This window comes from Acartia tonsa, chromosome 6 (genome assembly GCF_053477335.1).
Source record: "Acartia tonsa isolate MP-2025a chromosome 6, ASM5347733v1, whole genome shotgun sequence".
NCBI lineage: Eukaryota > Metazoa > Arthropoda > Copepoda > Calanoida > Acartiidae > Acartia > Acartia tonsa.
The window spans coordinates 52,961,005-52,977,909 of NC_137265.1; the positions used below are offsets into that span (position 1 = coordinate 52,961,005).

General features: G+C 31.8%; 1 protein-coding gene across 1 annotated transcript in view; it reads right to left on the minus strand.

The window, feature by feature from the left end:
* Nucleotides 1-226: 226 nt before the first annotated feature.
* LOC145322923 (uncharacterized) overlaps nucleotides 227-16,905 on the minus strand; it is a 91,152-nt gene continuing 74,473 nt past the window's right edge. The window contains exons 3-5 of the mRNA XM_080165287.1: nucleotides 14,957-15,081; nucleotides 14,177-14,341; nucleotides 227-5,291 (exon numbers count right to left, since the gene is read on the minus strand). Coding sequence (XP_080021413.1) covers nucleotides 4,695-5,291; nucleotides 14,177-14,341; nucleotides 14,957-15,081 — 887 coding nt within the window. The 3' untranslated portion in view covers nucleotides 227-4,694. The remainder of the gene's footprint in view (nucleotides 5,292-14,176; nucleotides 14,342-14,956; nucleotides 15,082-16,905) is intronic.

A 16,905-nucleotide genomic window follows, 5' to 3' on the forward strand; every position in this document is an offset into this window, starting at 1 on the left:
CACAACTATGATAAACAAATTTACCCCGTCTGTAGATTTATATTAATGATTACAGTTTGAAAAGTAAACGAACCAACCAAACAAGATTTAACTGTATTCACAGTTTTTCAGCCAACGAATAAAACAATAAAATTTAATTTAATCCGTTTTACCGACAGACAGACCAAATTTAGTAAATTATAGAGTAGCTTCGCTTCTAGAAAAACAAAAAACAAACAAATTAAAAACACGTGTTATATATTTAAATTTCACAAATAACATTATTTTATTTATCAACATATCATTATTCATTTGTAGATGATTCTGAATTGGTTTACATGTGGTGAGGATCAAGTGAAGTTTACTATCCACATACAATGTGAAGGGGGATAGTATTCTACATTTGATCCTGTGTTTCATTCTGAAAGAATTATAATATATTTTTTCTCAAAAAGATTAACTTAAATTTCGCGCTTTGTAAAGTGGGCTGTTTCTCTTTGAAATATCAGCGAATTTTGAGTTAAACCTTTTTTAAAAAACTGAGTGTTTTAACAGTAGTTAAAAAATTTGGTCCTTTTTTGAATTAATGGCAATCTTTTGAAACTTGAATTGCATAGATGTAAATGATTTTAAGTTTTTATAAAAATTTATAACTTTTTAGTGAAGAAAAAAGTATTTTGATCTTAAGCTTTATAAAAGTATTAAAAAGTTACATATTGGCAAATTTTTAAAAGTTTAAACTGTTTTATATATATTTATCATATTTAAAATTGATTTTAATAAAATTTGAAATTGTAAAAATGTTGGACATGATGATGAAGAGAAATGTAATTTTGTATTAATAAGTAGATTGTAGAGAATTCATGGATAAGAGGGATAATACAATGGATGATAAATTAATCCTCAAATAAAATGGGGAAATGTGAAGGAGAAAGGATGAGAGTTGGAATTTTTAACTTTTCAGTGTGTCTTCGAATTAGAACCGGTTTTAAGCCATACTGAAAATTATGTATAGCATCGTATTACAGTCACCTTTCCACGAATATTAAAATAAAAATCATAAAATCAATATTATTTTTAATTTTTCATTTTAATATCCGCGGAAAAATGTCTATAATACGATGCTTTAAATAACTATAATATCTTTTTAAGACTTCAGTCATAATATGTCATTAATGACAACTTTGTTAAAAAATTTTTCCAAATGTCTATGTCCCTATATCCATGGTTAATTTAATAAAATAGATCAAAACACTCTTTGTATCTTTGTCATAGTAATGAGGTTATATGCAGGGGTACGGGGATAGGGCATTGGTGGATAAATTAAACTCCCCCAAATTATTTAATAGACTGCATTATGTTTGGGGTAAAGATCATTTTGTCTCCTAATGTCCCCTCCCTCCTAAGTTTTTAATATCAAACTTAGTTATCTGGGAAAACTTAATAAAAAGGGGGGTAGATTGATTTAACAGCCATTGACCTCTCCCCTTCATCCCTGGGTAAATATTAATCCACCAGCATCCATCAACTTTGCTTGCTTATTATTAAATTAAAAATGACTAGTATATCATTATTATTATACACAGTTTAGTATAACAGAAAAAACTTACAAAATGACTCAAAAAAAAGTTGTCTCACAGCCAAAAAAACCGGTTTTATAAAAACAGGTTTATTAGCTGTTAGATAAAAGAGGACGTTTATACAATTTTCAACTTCTAGGTCAAAAAGTCTTTTTTGGTTCATTCTGTAATCTGTAATCATTAAAATCTAATTTAAATTATATTTTTGATTATAAATAATTTAGCATCTACATATAATCTGTGTTCTTTTAGTGTATAATACAAAAATCATTAAAAAAACATATATTCATCAATTTACTTGATTAAAATTGATAAATATTTGTTTTTTTAAACTGACAAATTGCTATGACTTTTAATAAATTTCATAATTTTGACTAATAAAACTTAAATATTTTAAGCAAAACATTATTTAACATTGTACTGATTATTAATGTTTTGAGATTGTCTATAAAAGTATTAACATTTTTTACAAGGTCTTTAGAAAATTTTTAAAATATTATATTTTTCAAAAAAAGGGACATTGAAAGAAATAAAGACCCTGTATTTTTGTTATAGCTTAAAATACTGGAACATCACATAGTTGTACAATTTCTAAAACTAATAAATAAATCAATTTTTAACTAAAACAAAATATCACAAAAAAATGTTCCTTCTAATACATTTCAAATGGTCCCTATAAATTTTCAAAAATCTGGTTCTTTTTGAAGTTTTAAAAGAATTAATTTAAGATTACTTTTTTCTCCTTTTCAACTATTAAATGATTACAATTTGAAATGGAAGGGTGAAATGGTAATCATTTTAAAAGTAGTAACCTTAAAATATTCTTTTTTAATTAAAGCTGTAAATAACAACAAAAATATTGCTTGATTTTTTCAACTAAAAACATAATTTTAATTCAAATCATGTTTTGAACAAAATTCATAATGACAGTCTTTGTTACATTAATATGAAATATATTTATAATATTCTACTAAATATCATTTCTATGCTAGATATACATCTCAAGTAGGCTTGATAAAATTTTCTTAAAATATCTTCATTTTTATACATTATTAGTGTTAAATTTTGTTTTCATATTTTGTGCTCTTTTCTGGTTTTTATACAGGGTGCCTCAAATTTTCTGTTTAATTAAAATGTTTAAAACTACCTGAATGTCTAAGCTTAATAATAAAGAGATATAATATTATAAGGCTATAGATTAAATAGCAAGCCAACTGGCCGCTAGCCGCCAAAAAAAAAATACAAAAACAGGCTGAAATCTGGTAAAAATTCCGATAATTAAACATTTTTTTAAATAGATTTTTTGACATTAAAAAAACTATTTTTAACAGTTTGCATATTAGATGATAAAAAAAAATAAGAAAGCTTATATGTGGAAAGTTATAACAATTTCGAACAAACAAATCAATTTGGACACCCTGTTTTATTATATTATTTGCCAATTTTCATCATGAAATTATATTCTACAGGGGGGGAATAATAAGAAAAACCAGCTGAGCTGGGCTAGGCAAGGAACAGGCTTTTTGTAGCCAGGGAAAAATTTAGAAATGAGGTCAAACAACAAGTGGAATAAGAAATTGTTGGAAAAACAAGAAAGAAAATGAGGGAAAGATAGGTAAACAGGTAGAAAATAGAAAAAAGAGAGGAAGGGAGCTTCAAATAGTCCAAGTCACAAAGTTGTAAGTAAAACCCAACTCTCAAAAATTGTAAATGTTGGATTTTTTTTACATTTAGACATTAAACTTAACTAAGATTTTGGGATAAATCTTATAAAATTTATAAGGCTAGCCCAGTAGTTAGAGTTTCCTAAGTCTTGCATATTCCTTTTTATCTATGTAAGGCTAATGAGGAGACCCTAACTCATAGGATAGGCTTTAAAAGTTTATAAAATTTGGCCTATTGCTTTTCATTTTAAAGGATATTAATGGAAAATATAATGTGTTTTGATTTGTGACATGGGCTATTATTTTTGTCAAGCAACAGCTAGGGAATTTGGTCACAACTTCTCAAGTGATTCCCTTTTTATAATAATCAACCTTCTCTTTATAAATCTATCTATCTATGTATATGGCTTGATGAAACTTTATGTATATATCTATCTATCTCCATGGTGGAATATTGGTTTGTTTCAGGGAAAAAAACATGGCATCAAAAATAATTTTTTTTGCAAAAATTAAAACTTTATAATTTTTCATTTTCAATAAGATGATTTAACATAATGCATTTTACCCCTTGAAAAATTTTATGCTACATTTTTTTTAGAGTTGACATATCCTTGTTCCCTGTTTAACTGTGTTGACAGTAGTTGATGTTATTGTAATCAAAGTCATAAAAGGGTTTGCACCACTAGTAGTTTATACAGTATATAACATAAGGATGACCCACAAAAAAATTATTTAAAACTGTTATTTATTTTTTTTTGGGGGGGGGGGGTTGAATCTTTCATCTTTGCTTTTGAAATGACCATAATTTTATCATTTCTACTATAAAAAATCTGCTGAAGTTATTTTTATAATTAAGTATTTACTGATGGAACAAATAGTTTTTTTTTGACTAGTTGTAACATGACTTAATCACAAAGAGCGTTAATGAGTGGTAGTAGAAAGTGGATATAAGCTCCTTATGAGTGAAAAATTAGCAAGACTAACCTTCCCAATTTTAACCCTTCAAAAATAACATTCCCCAAGTAAATCTCTTCTCTTTGTTTCAAATTAGAAAAATATATTTTTTGGATCATCCTGTATTTATATAATATACAATATATCCACTCACTTATCTAAATGATACAATTTATAGGGGGGATAAATAAAAAATCTTTTTATATTAAGAATTTTAAAAATAAAGAATGAGACATATTGCTTTTTTGATAACCTCTAAAATATTGAAAAAGGATTTTTTACAGAATTTGGGAAAATTAGGGAAATTCAAAAAAAATCTTGGCAATTTTTTCTTTTCTTGTCTTTCTTTGGTCATTTTATGTTAAAACTTTTTAGTATTGCGGCTTTTTTTCACTCATTTCAATGATTTTTAAAGTTTAAATCACTTATTTAGATTTAACAAATGTAAAACTCGGACTTTGCTGTAAGCGAATGTAGTCATTCTTGTTTTAAGTATGAAATAATGTTTTTTTTTTATTTAATATGGAGCAAATTTTCTGTTGCGATTTTTCGACGATTTGTCTTTAAGACAGTTGTTGGACTCTTGTTGTTGTTGTTGTGATTGTGTGTCTATGGCTGTTGCGGCGGGGTTGTTGTTGACCGCCTGTTGTGACTGCTGTTGCTGCTGTTGTTGGTGTTGTTGTAAGCTCTCCTGAAGCTCCTCATACTTGGTGGGGAGGGCGGTGATGGTCGGGGAGGGGGAGGTGTCGAGCGGTGGCGTCGGCAACAACGGAATGTGGTAGCCGTGCGACGGGACTAGAATGGACGGCGGTGAGGTTATTAACTGAAGCTGTGACGTTGAATCGGGCTGGGCGGCGGCCAGCTGAGCCGCTGCTAGGCTAGCAGCGGTTGGGGCTCCGGCCCCGGCGGCCGCAAGGCCGGCAGCGGCTATGGTTGCGGCGGCGGCGCCCCCGTGCCCGCTGCTGAGGATTTCAAGCTCGCGCATCTGCTGCTGGCGGATGGTGTCGTTGCTGTCGGGGATTAGGTATTTGCGGATCTCGGTGAGGGCGAACGCAAGGCGGGCGTACGCCTCGGCCGGAGGCGCGTACGCGGTTATCTCGACATGCAATTCCTCCTGAAAATATTTGAAATATTAAAATTCTAATAAAATGAAATATATATTAAATTACTATTTTTCTTAGAAATTTTGCTAATTCGATTATACTTTAAAGTACTTTCGGGGTTATGACCCCCGCAGGATGGGTAATTTTGTTCAATTATTTAGTATGTGTTATCCCGCTAAGATGTAAATCTTTTATAGACTTAAATTATAATGTATGCTGTAATCTTTTCTAAGAATTAGTATAGGACATCAGAAGAGTAAATATGTAGAATTTTAATTTTCAATTAATTGACACGAATCCTAAGGGATAAGACAATGAAGAATAAATTAATCAACATTCCCAATGATGGTAAACAAAATTGCACTTTCTGCAGACTGAAATTAATGGTTAAGAGATTCTTACACTGCTAGTTTAAATCAACCAATCAATAGAAAGTACCAACCAAAAGTAAGAAGACATAAAAGTTATAAAAACTTTGGGTACCAGAATATTTTAAAAACTTTGGGTACCAGTATATTTTAAAATCTAATGTCCCCAACCTTCATGGCAAATTGATCAGTATTTTGACAAAACTTATTGATTTGGTGCTTATTCTCTATTAAACTGCAACATTTTTGAATAGTCGAAGAGATTGTTTTTCTTAAATTGACCTATCTCTATCTGAATTAATTTTTGTATGAAGTTATTTCTTTTAAAAACAGAAAAATGGAACATAGGATAATAAAAACAAGTAAAGAATCAATACATCCATTTGGGCGAAGCTAAAATTATAAAAAAATGTCCATCACTGACATATGCAAATGTCACTTCTAAAGCAATGCGCTGATATGTCAGTTAAAAACCCCTGTCTTTTTCAATTATCCAGTAGTTGATATAAACCTTTAAATTATTATTCGATACAGGGTTTTTTCAGGGTTAAGACAATGGCACATAAATTGATGTTCATCCCAAATTATGATACACAAAATAGTAGTTGATACGTTAAGAAACTCAACTTAATGAACCAACCAATCATATTCAATAAAATTTCCCAAAGTTGTTAAGCAACGAATAAGAAAGCTTTGGGGACTAGTATTATAAACAGCTCAATGTCCCCTCCCTCACTGAATTCGATGCAATGCTTTAATGTTTTAAAAATATAAAATCACTAAACTTAAAATTACATATTCGTTTAAACAGAAATACCGACTTACATTAACTATATCTAAGTATTTCTGTTAAAATTAAAGTAATAAAATATTGGGGGGGGGGGGGGGGGGGGATTTGTTATTTTGAAATAAAGATATCATAATCCAATAAAGCAATAGATAATGCTATAAAATATTTCTCATTTTTTTTTAATCGAGGCTTTTCTACATCTTGGGTTTATACGTTCATTATACGTCCGTCTGTCTGTAACTGATCATTGTAGAATCAACTAAGAGGTTTTTAAAAATTTTATGATGATTTCTTAAACAACTTTTAAGCGCAGTAACTCAGTAAATAATACAAGAAAGCTAAATTTTTAAACACAAATTCAAACCAAACTTGAATTTAAAAAAAGATTTCTAGCACAATCAGACACAATGTTTAGGACGTCTTAAAGAACCTAAATTGTGTAAACTCAGCGTACCACTTTTATATAAGAACTCTAGAAACGGTATATTTATTCTTTGATCATTTTTAGTAGCGAAGCTACTCTATAGTTTACTTTGTTTGTCAGTCAGTCGTTCATGCTATTAAAGACAAATATACGTTATAAGGTTCTCTCTCTCTCTCTCTCACTTTTTTTAAACACTGAACATCTGCTTTTAAACTCACTTTGTCTGTTTGTCCATCCATGACTGTATTGTGCTTAGCTACTTATGGATGTTGTCATCCTTGTTATAATTTGAAATATTTGTTTTATAATTGATATTCAAACGCATTTTTTACATCATAAACGTCTACCAAAAAAGTCTTCAAAGACTTTTCCCAAAAAGGTTACGATTTGCTTAGACTTGCTTGAATTCATGAATGCAGGAATACGCCAATTGTCGGTAATTATATTTTTTATTTCAAATTGATGATCAACAAATCAAGATTATTGGTTGAAAAGTTTGGACTCTACTAGCTTGAAACCAACCAATCAAGATTCAATAAAAGTACCCAAGCTTGGTTATAAAACTTTTGGTACCAGTGTAATTTACAGTCCAATGTCCCCTCCCTCCCAGAATGTTATAATATAAAAGTATAATGTATAAAATCTATAAAAAAAATAAAGTCATCAATGGGCTTGACACATTAAGACGTGCTTTTATGTTGGGGTGGGGGGAAGGGGAGGGCATACACGCCCCTGGCAATTTTCTGCACACGCCCTTGATTTTATGTTTAAATTTATTCGAAGAGTATATTTTGATGTCCTTAAAAGATTATCAGATAGCATCCTTTTTTAGGTTAGCGGATCCTCTACTGTACCCCACCCAGGGATCTAAAGGGATAAGACAATGGCCGATAAATTGATGTACATCCCTAATGATGATACACAAAATTACCCCTTCTGTACATTACAATTAGTGGTTGAAACGCTTGGACTCAACTTAATGAACCATCAAATAAAATTCAATAAAAGTCCCCAAAGTTGTTAAGCCAACGAATTCAAAATTTGGTAAACAAAATAATGATAAACAAAATTACCCCTTATGTAGATTTAACTTATTGGTTGAGATGTTAGGCCACTACTAGAAGCAGAAGTTCCCAAAGTCGTTTAGTTAGCGAATGAGGGAACGTATTGTAAAACTTTGGATACCAGTATAATTTACAATTTAATGTCCCTTCCCTCCCTTAAGGAACCTAAACTATACTTTTTAGAAGGGATTCGGAGATTCTTGGAAAGGGGGCAGGGAAGGTCCACTCGCAAAAAAAAGAATGCTCACAAAAGATTATCTTGATGCTAAAAGCAAGAAATAAATCACGACCGCGAAAACTAATCTGTCCACCCCAAGGTTTTGTATATAGATATCTACTTTGATAGATATACATCTGACTATTTTTGTGGAGATTCCCTGAAATCTATAAATTGCTTCTATATAACTCACATTTGTAAACTACTATGAGCTATTTATACTCAGTGATCTTAAGGGATAAGACAAAGAACGAAAAATTTATGTACATCCACAATAATGATAAACAAAATTATGGTTTGAAACGTTTGGACTGGTTTAGAACATTAAAGTAGTCCAAAGTAAAAGGTAAAAGAAAGCATTAAACAGCTGAAATTAGAAAGCAAAGTTTAATGAAATTATTTTTCGTCTGCCGAGCTTTAGGTCCTTGCTATTGGGAATCATTTAGTAATCTGTTTATACAGCTATACTATAAATCTATTTTAAGAACCATCCAATCGAATTTTTCATAGAAATACCTAAGTTTTTAAGCCATCTAATGAGAAAGCATGTTTATGAAAATTTTAGTCCCCTCCCTCCTATATTTAAGCTACTTGTCCATCTTAATTTATAACCTAAATGTGTAGAAAAGGGAACAAAAAGTTCAAAGCTGTTTTTTTTTTCTTCATTTCAAGTCAAGATTTACCAGGGAGGGAGGGAGCAATGTTAGATAAATTGATTTTTAACCCCTTTATCCCCCCCCCCCCAATAATACAGGGATAAGACAATGGATGATAAATTGATACAACTTAAAATCATTGGTTGTAAAGTTTGGAACCAACAATCAAAATTCAATTAAAGTACCCAAAGTTTTTGGGCCAATGTATAGATGACGTGATTATAAAACTTTGGGTACCAGCGTAATTTACAGTCAAATGTCTCCCTGAACCCCCCCCCCCCCTCCCTGCCAATAATCACAAACCAAAAATATCACACATAATGAAATTTGGGGGGAGAAATAAGTTATCACCCAATGTCCTATCTCTGTCTCCCTGAGATTAAGGAAAATAAAACCACTTTCACTTGCGCTTGACACATACATGACAAAAAGTATAAATCAGATATTTAACAGGGAGGGAGGTTGGAGTCATTGGGCTTTTTATTACACTAGTCCCCAAACTTTTATAATAACGTTTTCTTGTTTGTTTGCTTAACAACTTTGAAGACTTTTGATAATTGTCCAAACATTTAAACCACTAATTGTAATCTACAGAAGGGGTAATGTTGTATATCATCATTGGGGTTGAACATTAATTTATCGGCCATTGTTATATCCCTTTACACCCCTGGATATTAAACCATTTTAATTGGTTTACATCATGTAATGTTAACATGTGTATTCTTATGGAGGGAAATGACATGGGACTGTAGATTCTCCTAGAACCCAAGGTATTAAAAAGACCTCCTTTCTTTTGTTGGCTTTAACAAAAGTCAACGCAAGTAATTCAGTGAAAATTATATCATTGCTACGCTTTCTAAATTGTACCTATCTGTTAAAATAATTTGCATGTAAAGTTTTATAATTATAGGACAATTCAAACATGCCTAGATTAACAGACGAACGGACGTATGGAGAGTTAAGCTTAATTTTTTTCCATTGTTCTATTCCTGTTAAATTGTTTGAAAATCTGTACCTATAGCTGAAACGTTTATTATTCACCCATTTTATTTACTGCTTCAATAGTCAGAAAAAGGCAAGGAATCTTAAGGGATAAGACAATGGACGATAAATTGGAATACATCCAAAATAATGATCCACATAATTATCCCTTATGGAGATTTAAATTATTGGTTGAACTGTTTGGACACTTCTAATTTTGAATCAACCAATTAAAATTTTCTAATATGTCTTGTCATGGTTTTAGGCTATTTTATTAACGAAGCTTGATACTTTTGACCTCTCAAATGACCGGGGCAAAACATATATCTAAAAATAAATTTGTGTTGTTTCTTTGCAGAATGAAATATTATAAAATTATGCCGTTTGGCTGCAAATCCATGCAAAATTTTCAGGGATGATAAGGGATAAGATAACAAGATAAGCCAACAAATAAGCTAAAACATTATTATAAAACTTTAGGGACTAGAGTAAAAAACATCTCAATGTACTCTACCTTCTATATCCCAGTAAAAAATAAAAGTCGAATGTTCCCCCTCCCCTTCCTTGTTATTTCAGAATGTCGATAATATGTAAGCAAAGACCACTTTTGTCGAATTATTCGGAGTTACAGAAATTGAGTTAAAAACAGAAAAAAAACATACAAACATTAAATGAATCCAATTATATAAATTGCAGAAATTCTGTCCTTAAATATTCTAAACATTTGTACAATAAATATTTACATGGAGTCTTAGGTTTATTTGCAGTATTTATATAACATATAGACAATTTTGGCAGTTTTTATCAATTATTTAAATTCTAAATGATCTTTTTGAAGAAAAAAAAACATTTTATTGTTGGTTTGATTCGGTTAGAAAAGCCTCGGAAAAATAATACCCTTTAAGGATAGGGATCTGTTGGGTTGGAGCCCTTTAAGGTCCTTGACATGGTGATTCAAAGAACAATTAGGTATAACATTAGAAGCAAAGCCAATCTGTAAAACCAATCACATTGGGTGCTAATAGGTAAACTTGATAATATACAAATCTTTCAATAAAATTTTGCCATCCATATAAATATTACATGTATGAATGAACATTAGTTTAGGGAGGGTTAGATCAATTGTAGATAATAACATACACCAAAAAACCATATAATATTATGCTACGAAAGGCATATTATCATGTTTAGTAATTAGGAGGAAGATTGATTAACCATCCATTGTCTTATCCCTGTATCCCTGATGGGCCCAGTGGCACCATTCTGCGGGGTGTGCAAACATTTCCACCATTGTGTTAAAACAAATGGGCCCAGTGGCACCATATTGCGGGGTGTGCAAACATTTCCACCATTGTGTTAAAACAAATGGGCCAAGTGGCACCATTCTGCGGGGTGTCCAAACATTTCCACCATTGTGTTAAAACAAATGGGCCCAGTGGCACCATTCTGCGGGGTGTTCAAACATTTCCACCATTGTGTTAAAACAAATGGGCCCAGTGACACCATTCTGCGGGGTGTGCAAACATTTCCACCATTGTGTTAAAACAAATGGGCCCAGTGGCACCATTCTGCGGGGTGTGCAAACATTTCCACCATTGCATTGTGTTAAAACAAATGGGCCCAGTGGCACCATTCTGCGGGGTGTGCAAACATTTCCACCAATAATTACCTTTGTAAATTGTTTCATATTCTAAGGATCTAAAGGGATGAGACAATGGCCGATAAACTGATGTACATTCCCAATGATGATGCACAAAATTGTCCCTTCTGTTGCGTATAGTTAGTGGTTAAAACGTTTGAACACTCAACTTAATAAAACAACCAATCTAAATTCACCCAAAGTTGGTAGGCCAACAAATAAGAAAACGTTATTTAAAACTTTGTGGACAAGTGTAAAAAACAGCCCATTGTCCAATCTCTCTCATATGCTAAAAGACACAATATAGCAAATACATATGTTAGTGGGGGTTTTAATATTTGAAAGATGCAATGGGGAAGGAACAATTTTTGCTGTAGTAATAATTTGCGATTCTCATAATTTGCTAATATAATACAAGTGCTTAAGTAAATGTACACTGCATTCTATTTTATTTTATTGTTGTATTTTAAACTCTCTTTAAATAAACGAACCTAAAACTTTTTAAAATGTCTAATCTATACTTTTATTGTTTATTCTTTAACTAAATCTCCATAAAATAGCCAAAAACCCAACCAATGTTTTAATATATGTTTTAAAAATAGCCAAAAACCTGCTCTGGGCCAACTTATTGGTTCTAGCCGTTTGCAGGATCTTACTAGACGTATTATCTATATACAAGTTTGAAATATTTTTAAGGCCCTATCTTTAAGCGAGAAAAGTATTCTGCCGTAAAATTGAAAATTTTGTCTCCCATTTCGAGGATAGAGTTAAATTTCAAGATTTTTTTTTCAAGTATGGCTTCGAATTTCGATTAATATTCACTGGATTTGCACCGGTTCTCAGTCATACTGAAAAATCATGTTTAGCATGGTAATACAGACAATATTCCACGAATATTAAACCAAACTTATTTTTTTTTTTTTAATATTAGCGAAAATCTGTCCATAATACAATGTGATTATCGATTTGATTCTTAATTTGTTTTGGTAGATAATAATTATTCCATTATACATGGATGATACATGGATCTTAAGACAATTAACGATAAATTGTCATACATTCCCAATGATAATAAACAAAATTGCCCCATATATAGATTAAAATTACTGATTGAAAACTTTTCTAGTTTTAACCAAACAAAGTAAAATCTATTAAAAGTACCCAAAGTGTTTAGCCAATGAATGAGAACGTAATTACAAAACATTGGGTAATATTTTAATTTCAAGCCAAATGTCCCCTCCCTCCCTGAGAAGATTGGGATCAATGGCGGTCATTCAAATGGCATAATTTTAAACCTTGTAAAGATCAATTTATCGTCCATTGTCTCATCCCTTAAACTCAGATTTGTACCTAAAGATTTGAAATGGATTTTATAAGAAATTTGATTTATTTCATTTCATTTCTTTTTTCATGCTCATACTCTCATTTTTCTTTTTTCCGTTCTATAATTCTCTAATTCTCTCTTTCTATCTCATTTTTTTCTTTCTCTCCCATCTTTTTTTATCTCTCCTTATCTCTTATTCTCTTTTCTAATCTCTCTCTTTCTCTTTCTATCTTTCCAACTCCCCCCCCCCCTCACTCTCTCTCTCTCTCTCTCTATCTCTCTCTCTCTCTCTCTATCCATCTATCTATCTCTATCTCTCTCTTTCTCAAGCCGTTCTTGGGATTTTACATGACACACAGACAAACATGTTGTTTTACTGAACTATATTATAGATTATTTGCTTAACAAGTAAATAGAATAAACTTATTATGTAGTTTTCTCACGGTTATAGGGATAAGACAATGAACTAAATATAACATAAACTTTGTTAGAGAGGGATGGGATATTTGACTGCAAATTACACTAGTACCCAAAGTCGTGATTTGTTGGATCCAAACTAGTAGTGCTCAAACTTTTCAACCAATAATTTTAATCTACAGAAGGGGTAATTTTGCACATATATATATCGTCTTATCCAATAAGATCCCTAAATTTTGGTAAACCTAGACGGATCTTAGGATATCATCATGGCAAATATCAGACAACCAACCCTTTTATTGTGTAATCTTTGTCTATATTACTAGATGCAGTAGATAATATTTTTTAAAGGGTTTTCACTGAAAGTGTCCTGTTAAGCACAAAAAAGGACATACCTTTCCCTTTAATTGGTTATTACTTCAGGTTAGGTCAGGTTAGGTTATATTGGGTACTGGGTAGCCACACCGGGTTAATGCCCCAAAAGTCACTATGAGGAAGAGTACCCTTGTACATTAATCTATCCCTCCCACCCTGAGATTTGTTTTCTTCTAAGTAATTAGTAAAACTTTTTTGTTTCAGAAAAGTTACTTTCTTTTTATGTTGTTATGCATAGAGCAAAATATACTTTTAAACAGGGAGGGGGGGGGGGGGTACATTGCGACTGTAAAGTAAACTGGTACCCAAAGTTTTGCTATGCTCAAAAACTTTTGTTATCATGTCAATAAATTTATCGTTTGTTGTTCTATCCCTTAAGATACCTGCAATGAATAGTAATATATCTCATCGTATTACAGACAGCTTTCCCCAGATATTGAAATGATAAATTATAAACCTTGGGCCCATTGGGGCTAGAAAAACTGGTAGGTAGTAGTTTTATAATTTTTTTTATTTTATTATTCGTGGAAAATTGTCTGTAATACGATGCTATACATGATTTTTCAGTATGTCTTAAAACCAGTTCTAATCCAGCGGATATTAATCGGTTTTAAAGCCATACTGAAAAGTTAATTTATTACCTGTAAATGGCCATATTTAGGGTCGCCGGAGGCGCGAAGCTCCTCTTCTTTCTCTTTGTCCCTCATGGATCCTCTGCCAAGGACGGCCATTTTGGTCAGGGTCTCCTCTTGGATACGCTTCAAGGAGTTGCCCTTCGGCCCCAATAGCTTGCCCACAAAGTTAAACTAAAATAGGATAGATAGATAGATAGATAGATAGATAGATAGATAGAAAGATAGATAGATAGATAGATAGATAGATAGATAGATAGATAGATAGATAGATAGATAGATAGATAGATAGATAGATAGATAGATAGATAGATAGATAGATAGATAGATAGATAGATAGATAGATAGATAGATAGATAGATAGATAGATAGATAGATAAATAGATAGATAGATAGATAGATAGATAGATAGATAGATAGATAGATAGATAGATAGATAGATAGATAGATAGATAGATAGATAGATAGATAGATAGACAGACAGACAGATAGACAGATAGATAGATAGATATATAGGTGGTGAGTACTGACCTTAGGATGTTCCCTTACAGGGACTAGCACTCTTATAGTTATCCTGGTACACTTCTCTCTGTAAACATCCAGACAGACAGACAGACAGACAGACAGACAGACAGACAGATAGATAGATATATAGGTGGTGAGTACTGACCTTAGGATGTTCCCTGACAGGGACTAGCACTCTTATAGTTATCCTGGTACACTTCTCTCTGTAAACATCCAGACAGACAGACAGACAGATAGATAGATATATAGGTGGTGAGTACTGACCTTAGGATGTTCCCTGACAGGGACTAGCACTCGTATAGTTATCCTGGTACACTTCTCTCTGTAAACATCCAGAAATTTGACATCATCTCCATAGAATATCCCTCCTCCCTGCAGTCGAGTTATCTCTGAAAATAAAATAAAAATATTAGTTTCTTTTATTTAGGTATCTAAAGGGATAAGACAATGGTCGATAAATTGCTGTACATCCCTAATGTTAATAAACAAAATTACCCCTTCTGTAGATAACAATTAGTGGTTGAAATGATTGGACACTCAACTTAATAAACCAACCCATCAAAATTAAATAAAAGTCCCCAAAATAAGCCAACAAATATAAAACTTTTGGGACTAGTATAATAAACAGCCCGTTGTTCCCTCTCTCTCTAGGCAATGATACACCCTTCTCTATTAAAATAAAATAAAAATATTATTTTTAGGATTATAATTTATTGTTGATACTCCTTTCTCTATGAATGATATATTTAAAGGGATTTCACTTCTCAATGGGCTAAAGTATTGTATTTTTGGTAAAAATCATTATTTTATACTTTTTAAATACTATTTAAAAAGATTATAATTAAACTATTAATTATGATTTTAATTGAATTTTAGTTTTTTAAAGATTTTTTAAATGGTTATAAAATTAATGTTGTTATTAATTTTTTTTATTTTGGTTTTCTATTTGATTAACCTTATAAAATCTTATTATAAAATGTAGGAAGCATTTTTGTCGATTAAAATCTAGGCAACAACTGAGCCAACTAATTTCTATTTTATCTTAAATTTAAGGCTTGCGATGATAAATATGCTAGGGGCGCAGTCGGAACCTCAAGTTTGAATAAGTACGAAAAGACAGTGGACGTACTGACACAATCCTAGTTGTAGAGTAGCTGTGTTAAAAGTATTATGTTGAAATATCTGCCCAAATATGCATTCTAATCGAGTAACTGGACAATAGAGTTCATAGAGTAACTGGACAATAGAGTTACAAACCCTAGTTATAGAGTAGCTGGACAATAGAGTTTCAGATCCTATTTATAGAGTAGCTGGACAATAGAGTTATAAAAATAGCTGGACAATAGAGTTTCAACACCTAGTTATAGAGTAACTGGACAATAGAGTTTCAAATCCTAGTTATAGAGTAACTGGACAATAGAGTTTCAAATCCTAGTTATAGAGTAGCTGGACAATAGAGTTTCAAACCCTAGTTAGAGAGTAGCTGGACAATAGAGTTTCAAATCCTAGTTATAGATTAACTGGACAATAGAGTTACAAACTCTAGTTATAGAGTAGCTGGACAATAGAGTTACAAACCCTAGTTATAGAGTAGCTGGACAATAGAGTTTCAAACCCTAGTTATAGAGTAGCTGGACAATTGAGTTACAAACCCTAGTTATAGAGTACTTGGACAATAGAGTTTCAAACTCTAGTTATAGAGTAGCTGGACAATAGAGTTACAAACCCAAGCTATAGAGTACCTGGACAATAGAGTTTCAAATCCTAGTTATAGAGTAGCTGGCCAATAGAGTTTCAAACCCAAGTTATAGAGTAGCTGGACAATAGAGTTTCAAATCCTAGTTATAGAGTAACTGGACAATAGAGTTACAATCTTTAGTTATAGAGTAGCTGTGATGAAAAGTATTATGTTGAAATATCTGCCCAAATATGCATTCTAATCGAGTAGCTGGACAATAGAGTTTCAAAGAAAGATAAAAACCTTATAAATTTATCCCCTACTACCCCTAGAATTGCCAAAACCACAACAAGACCTAAATAAAGCTTCTCTGAAATGGAGAATTCAATAGGTTCAGTGGTTAGCGAGATCTTAGCAAGCAATCCCTACTACTTTATATTGTAGGATATATCACCAGACAAACAAAAAACCTTACTACTTTATCTATAATACAAAGTAGAATTATGTCTGTCTGTCCGTCTGTCCCTTAAGATCT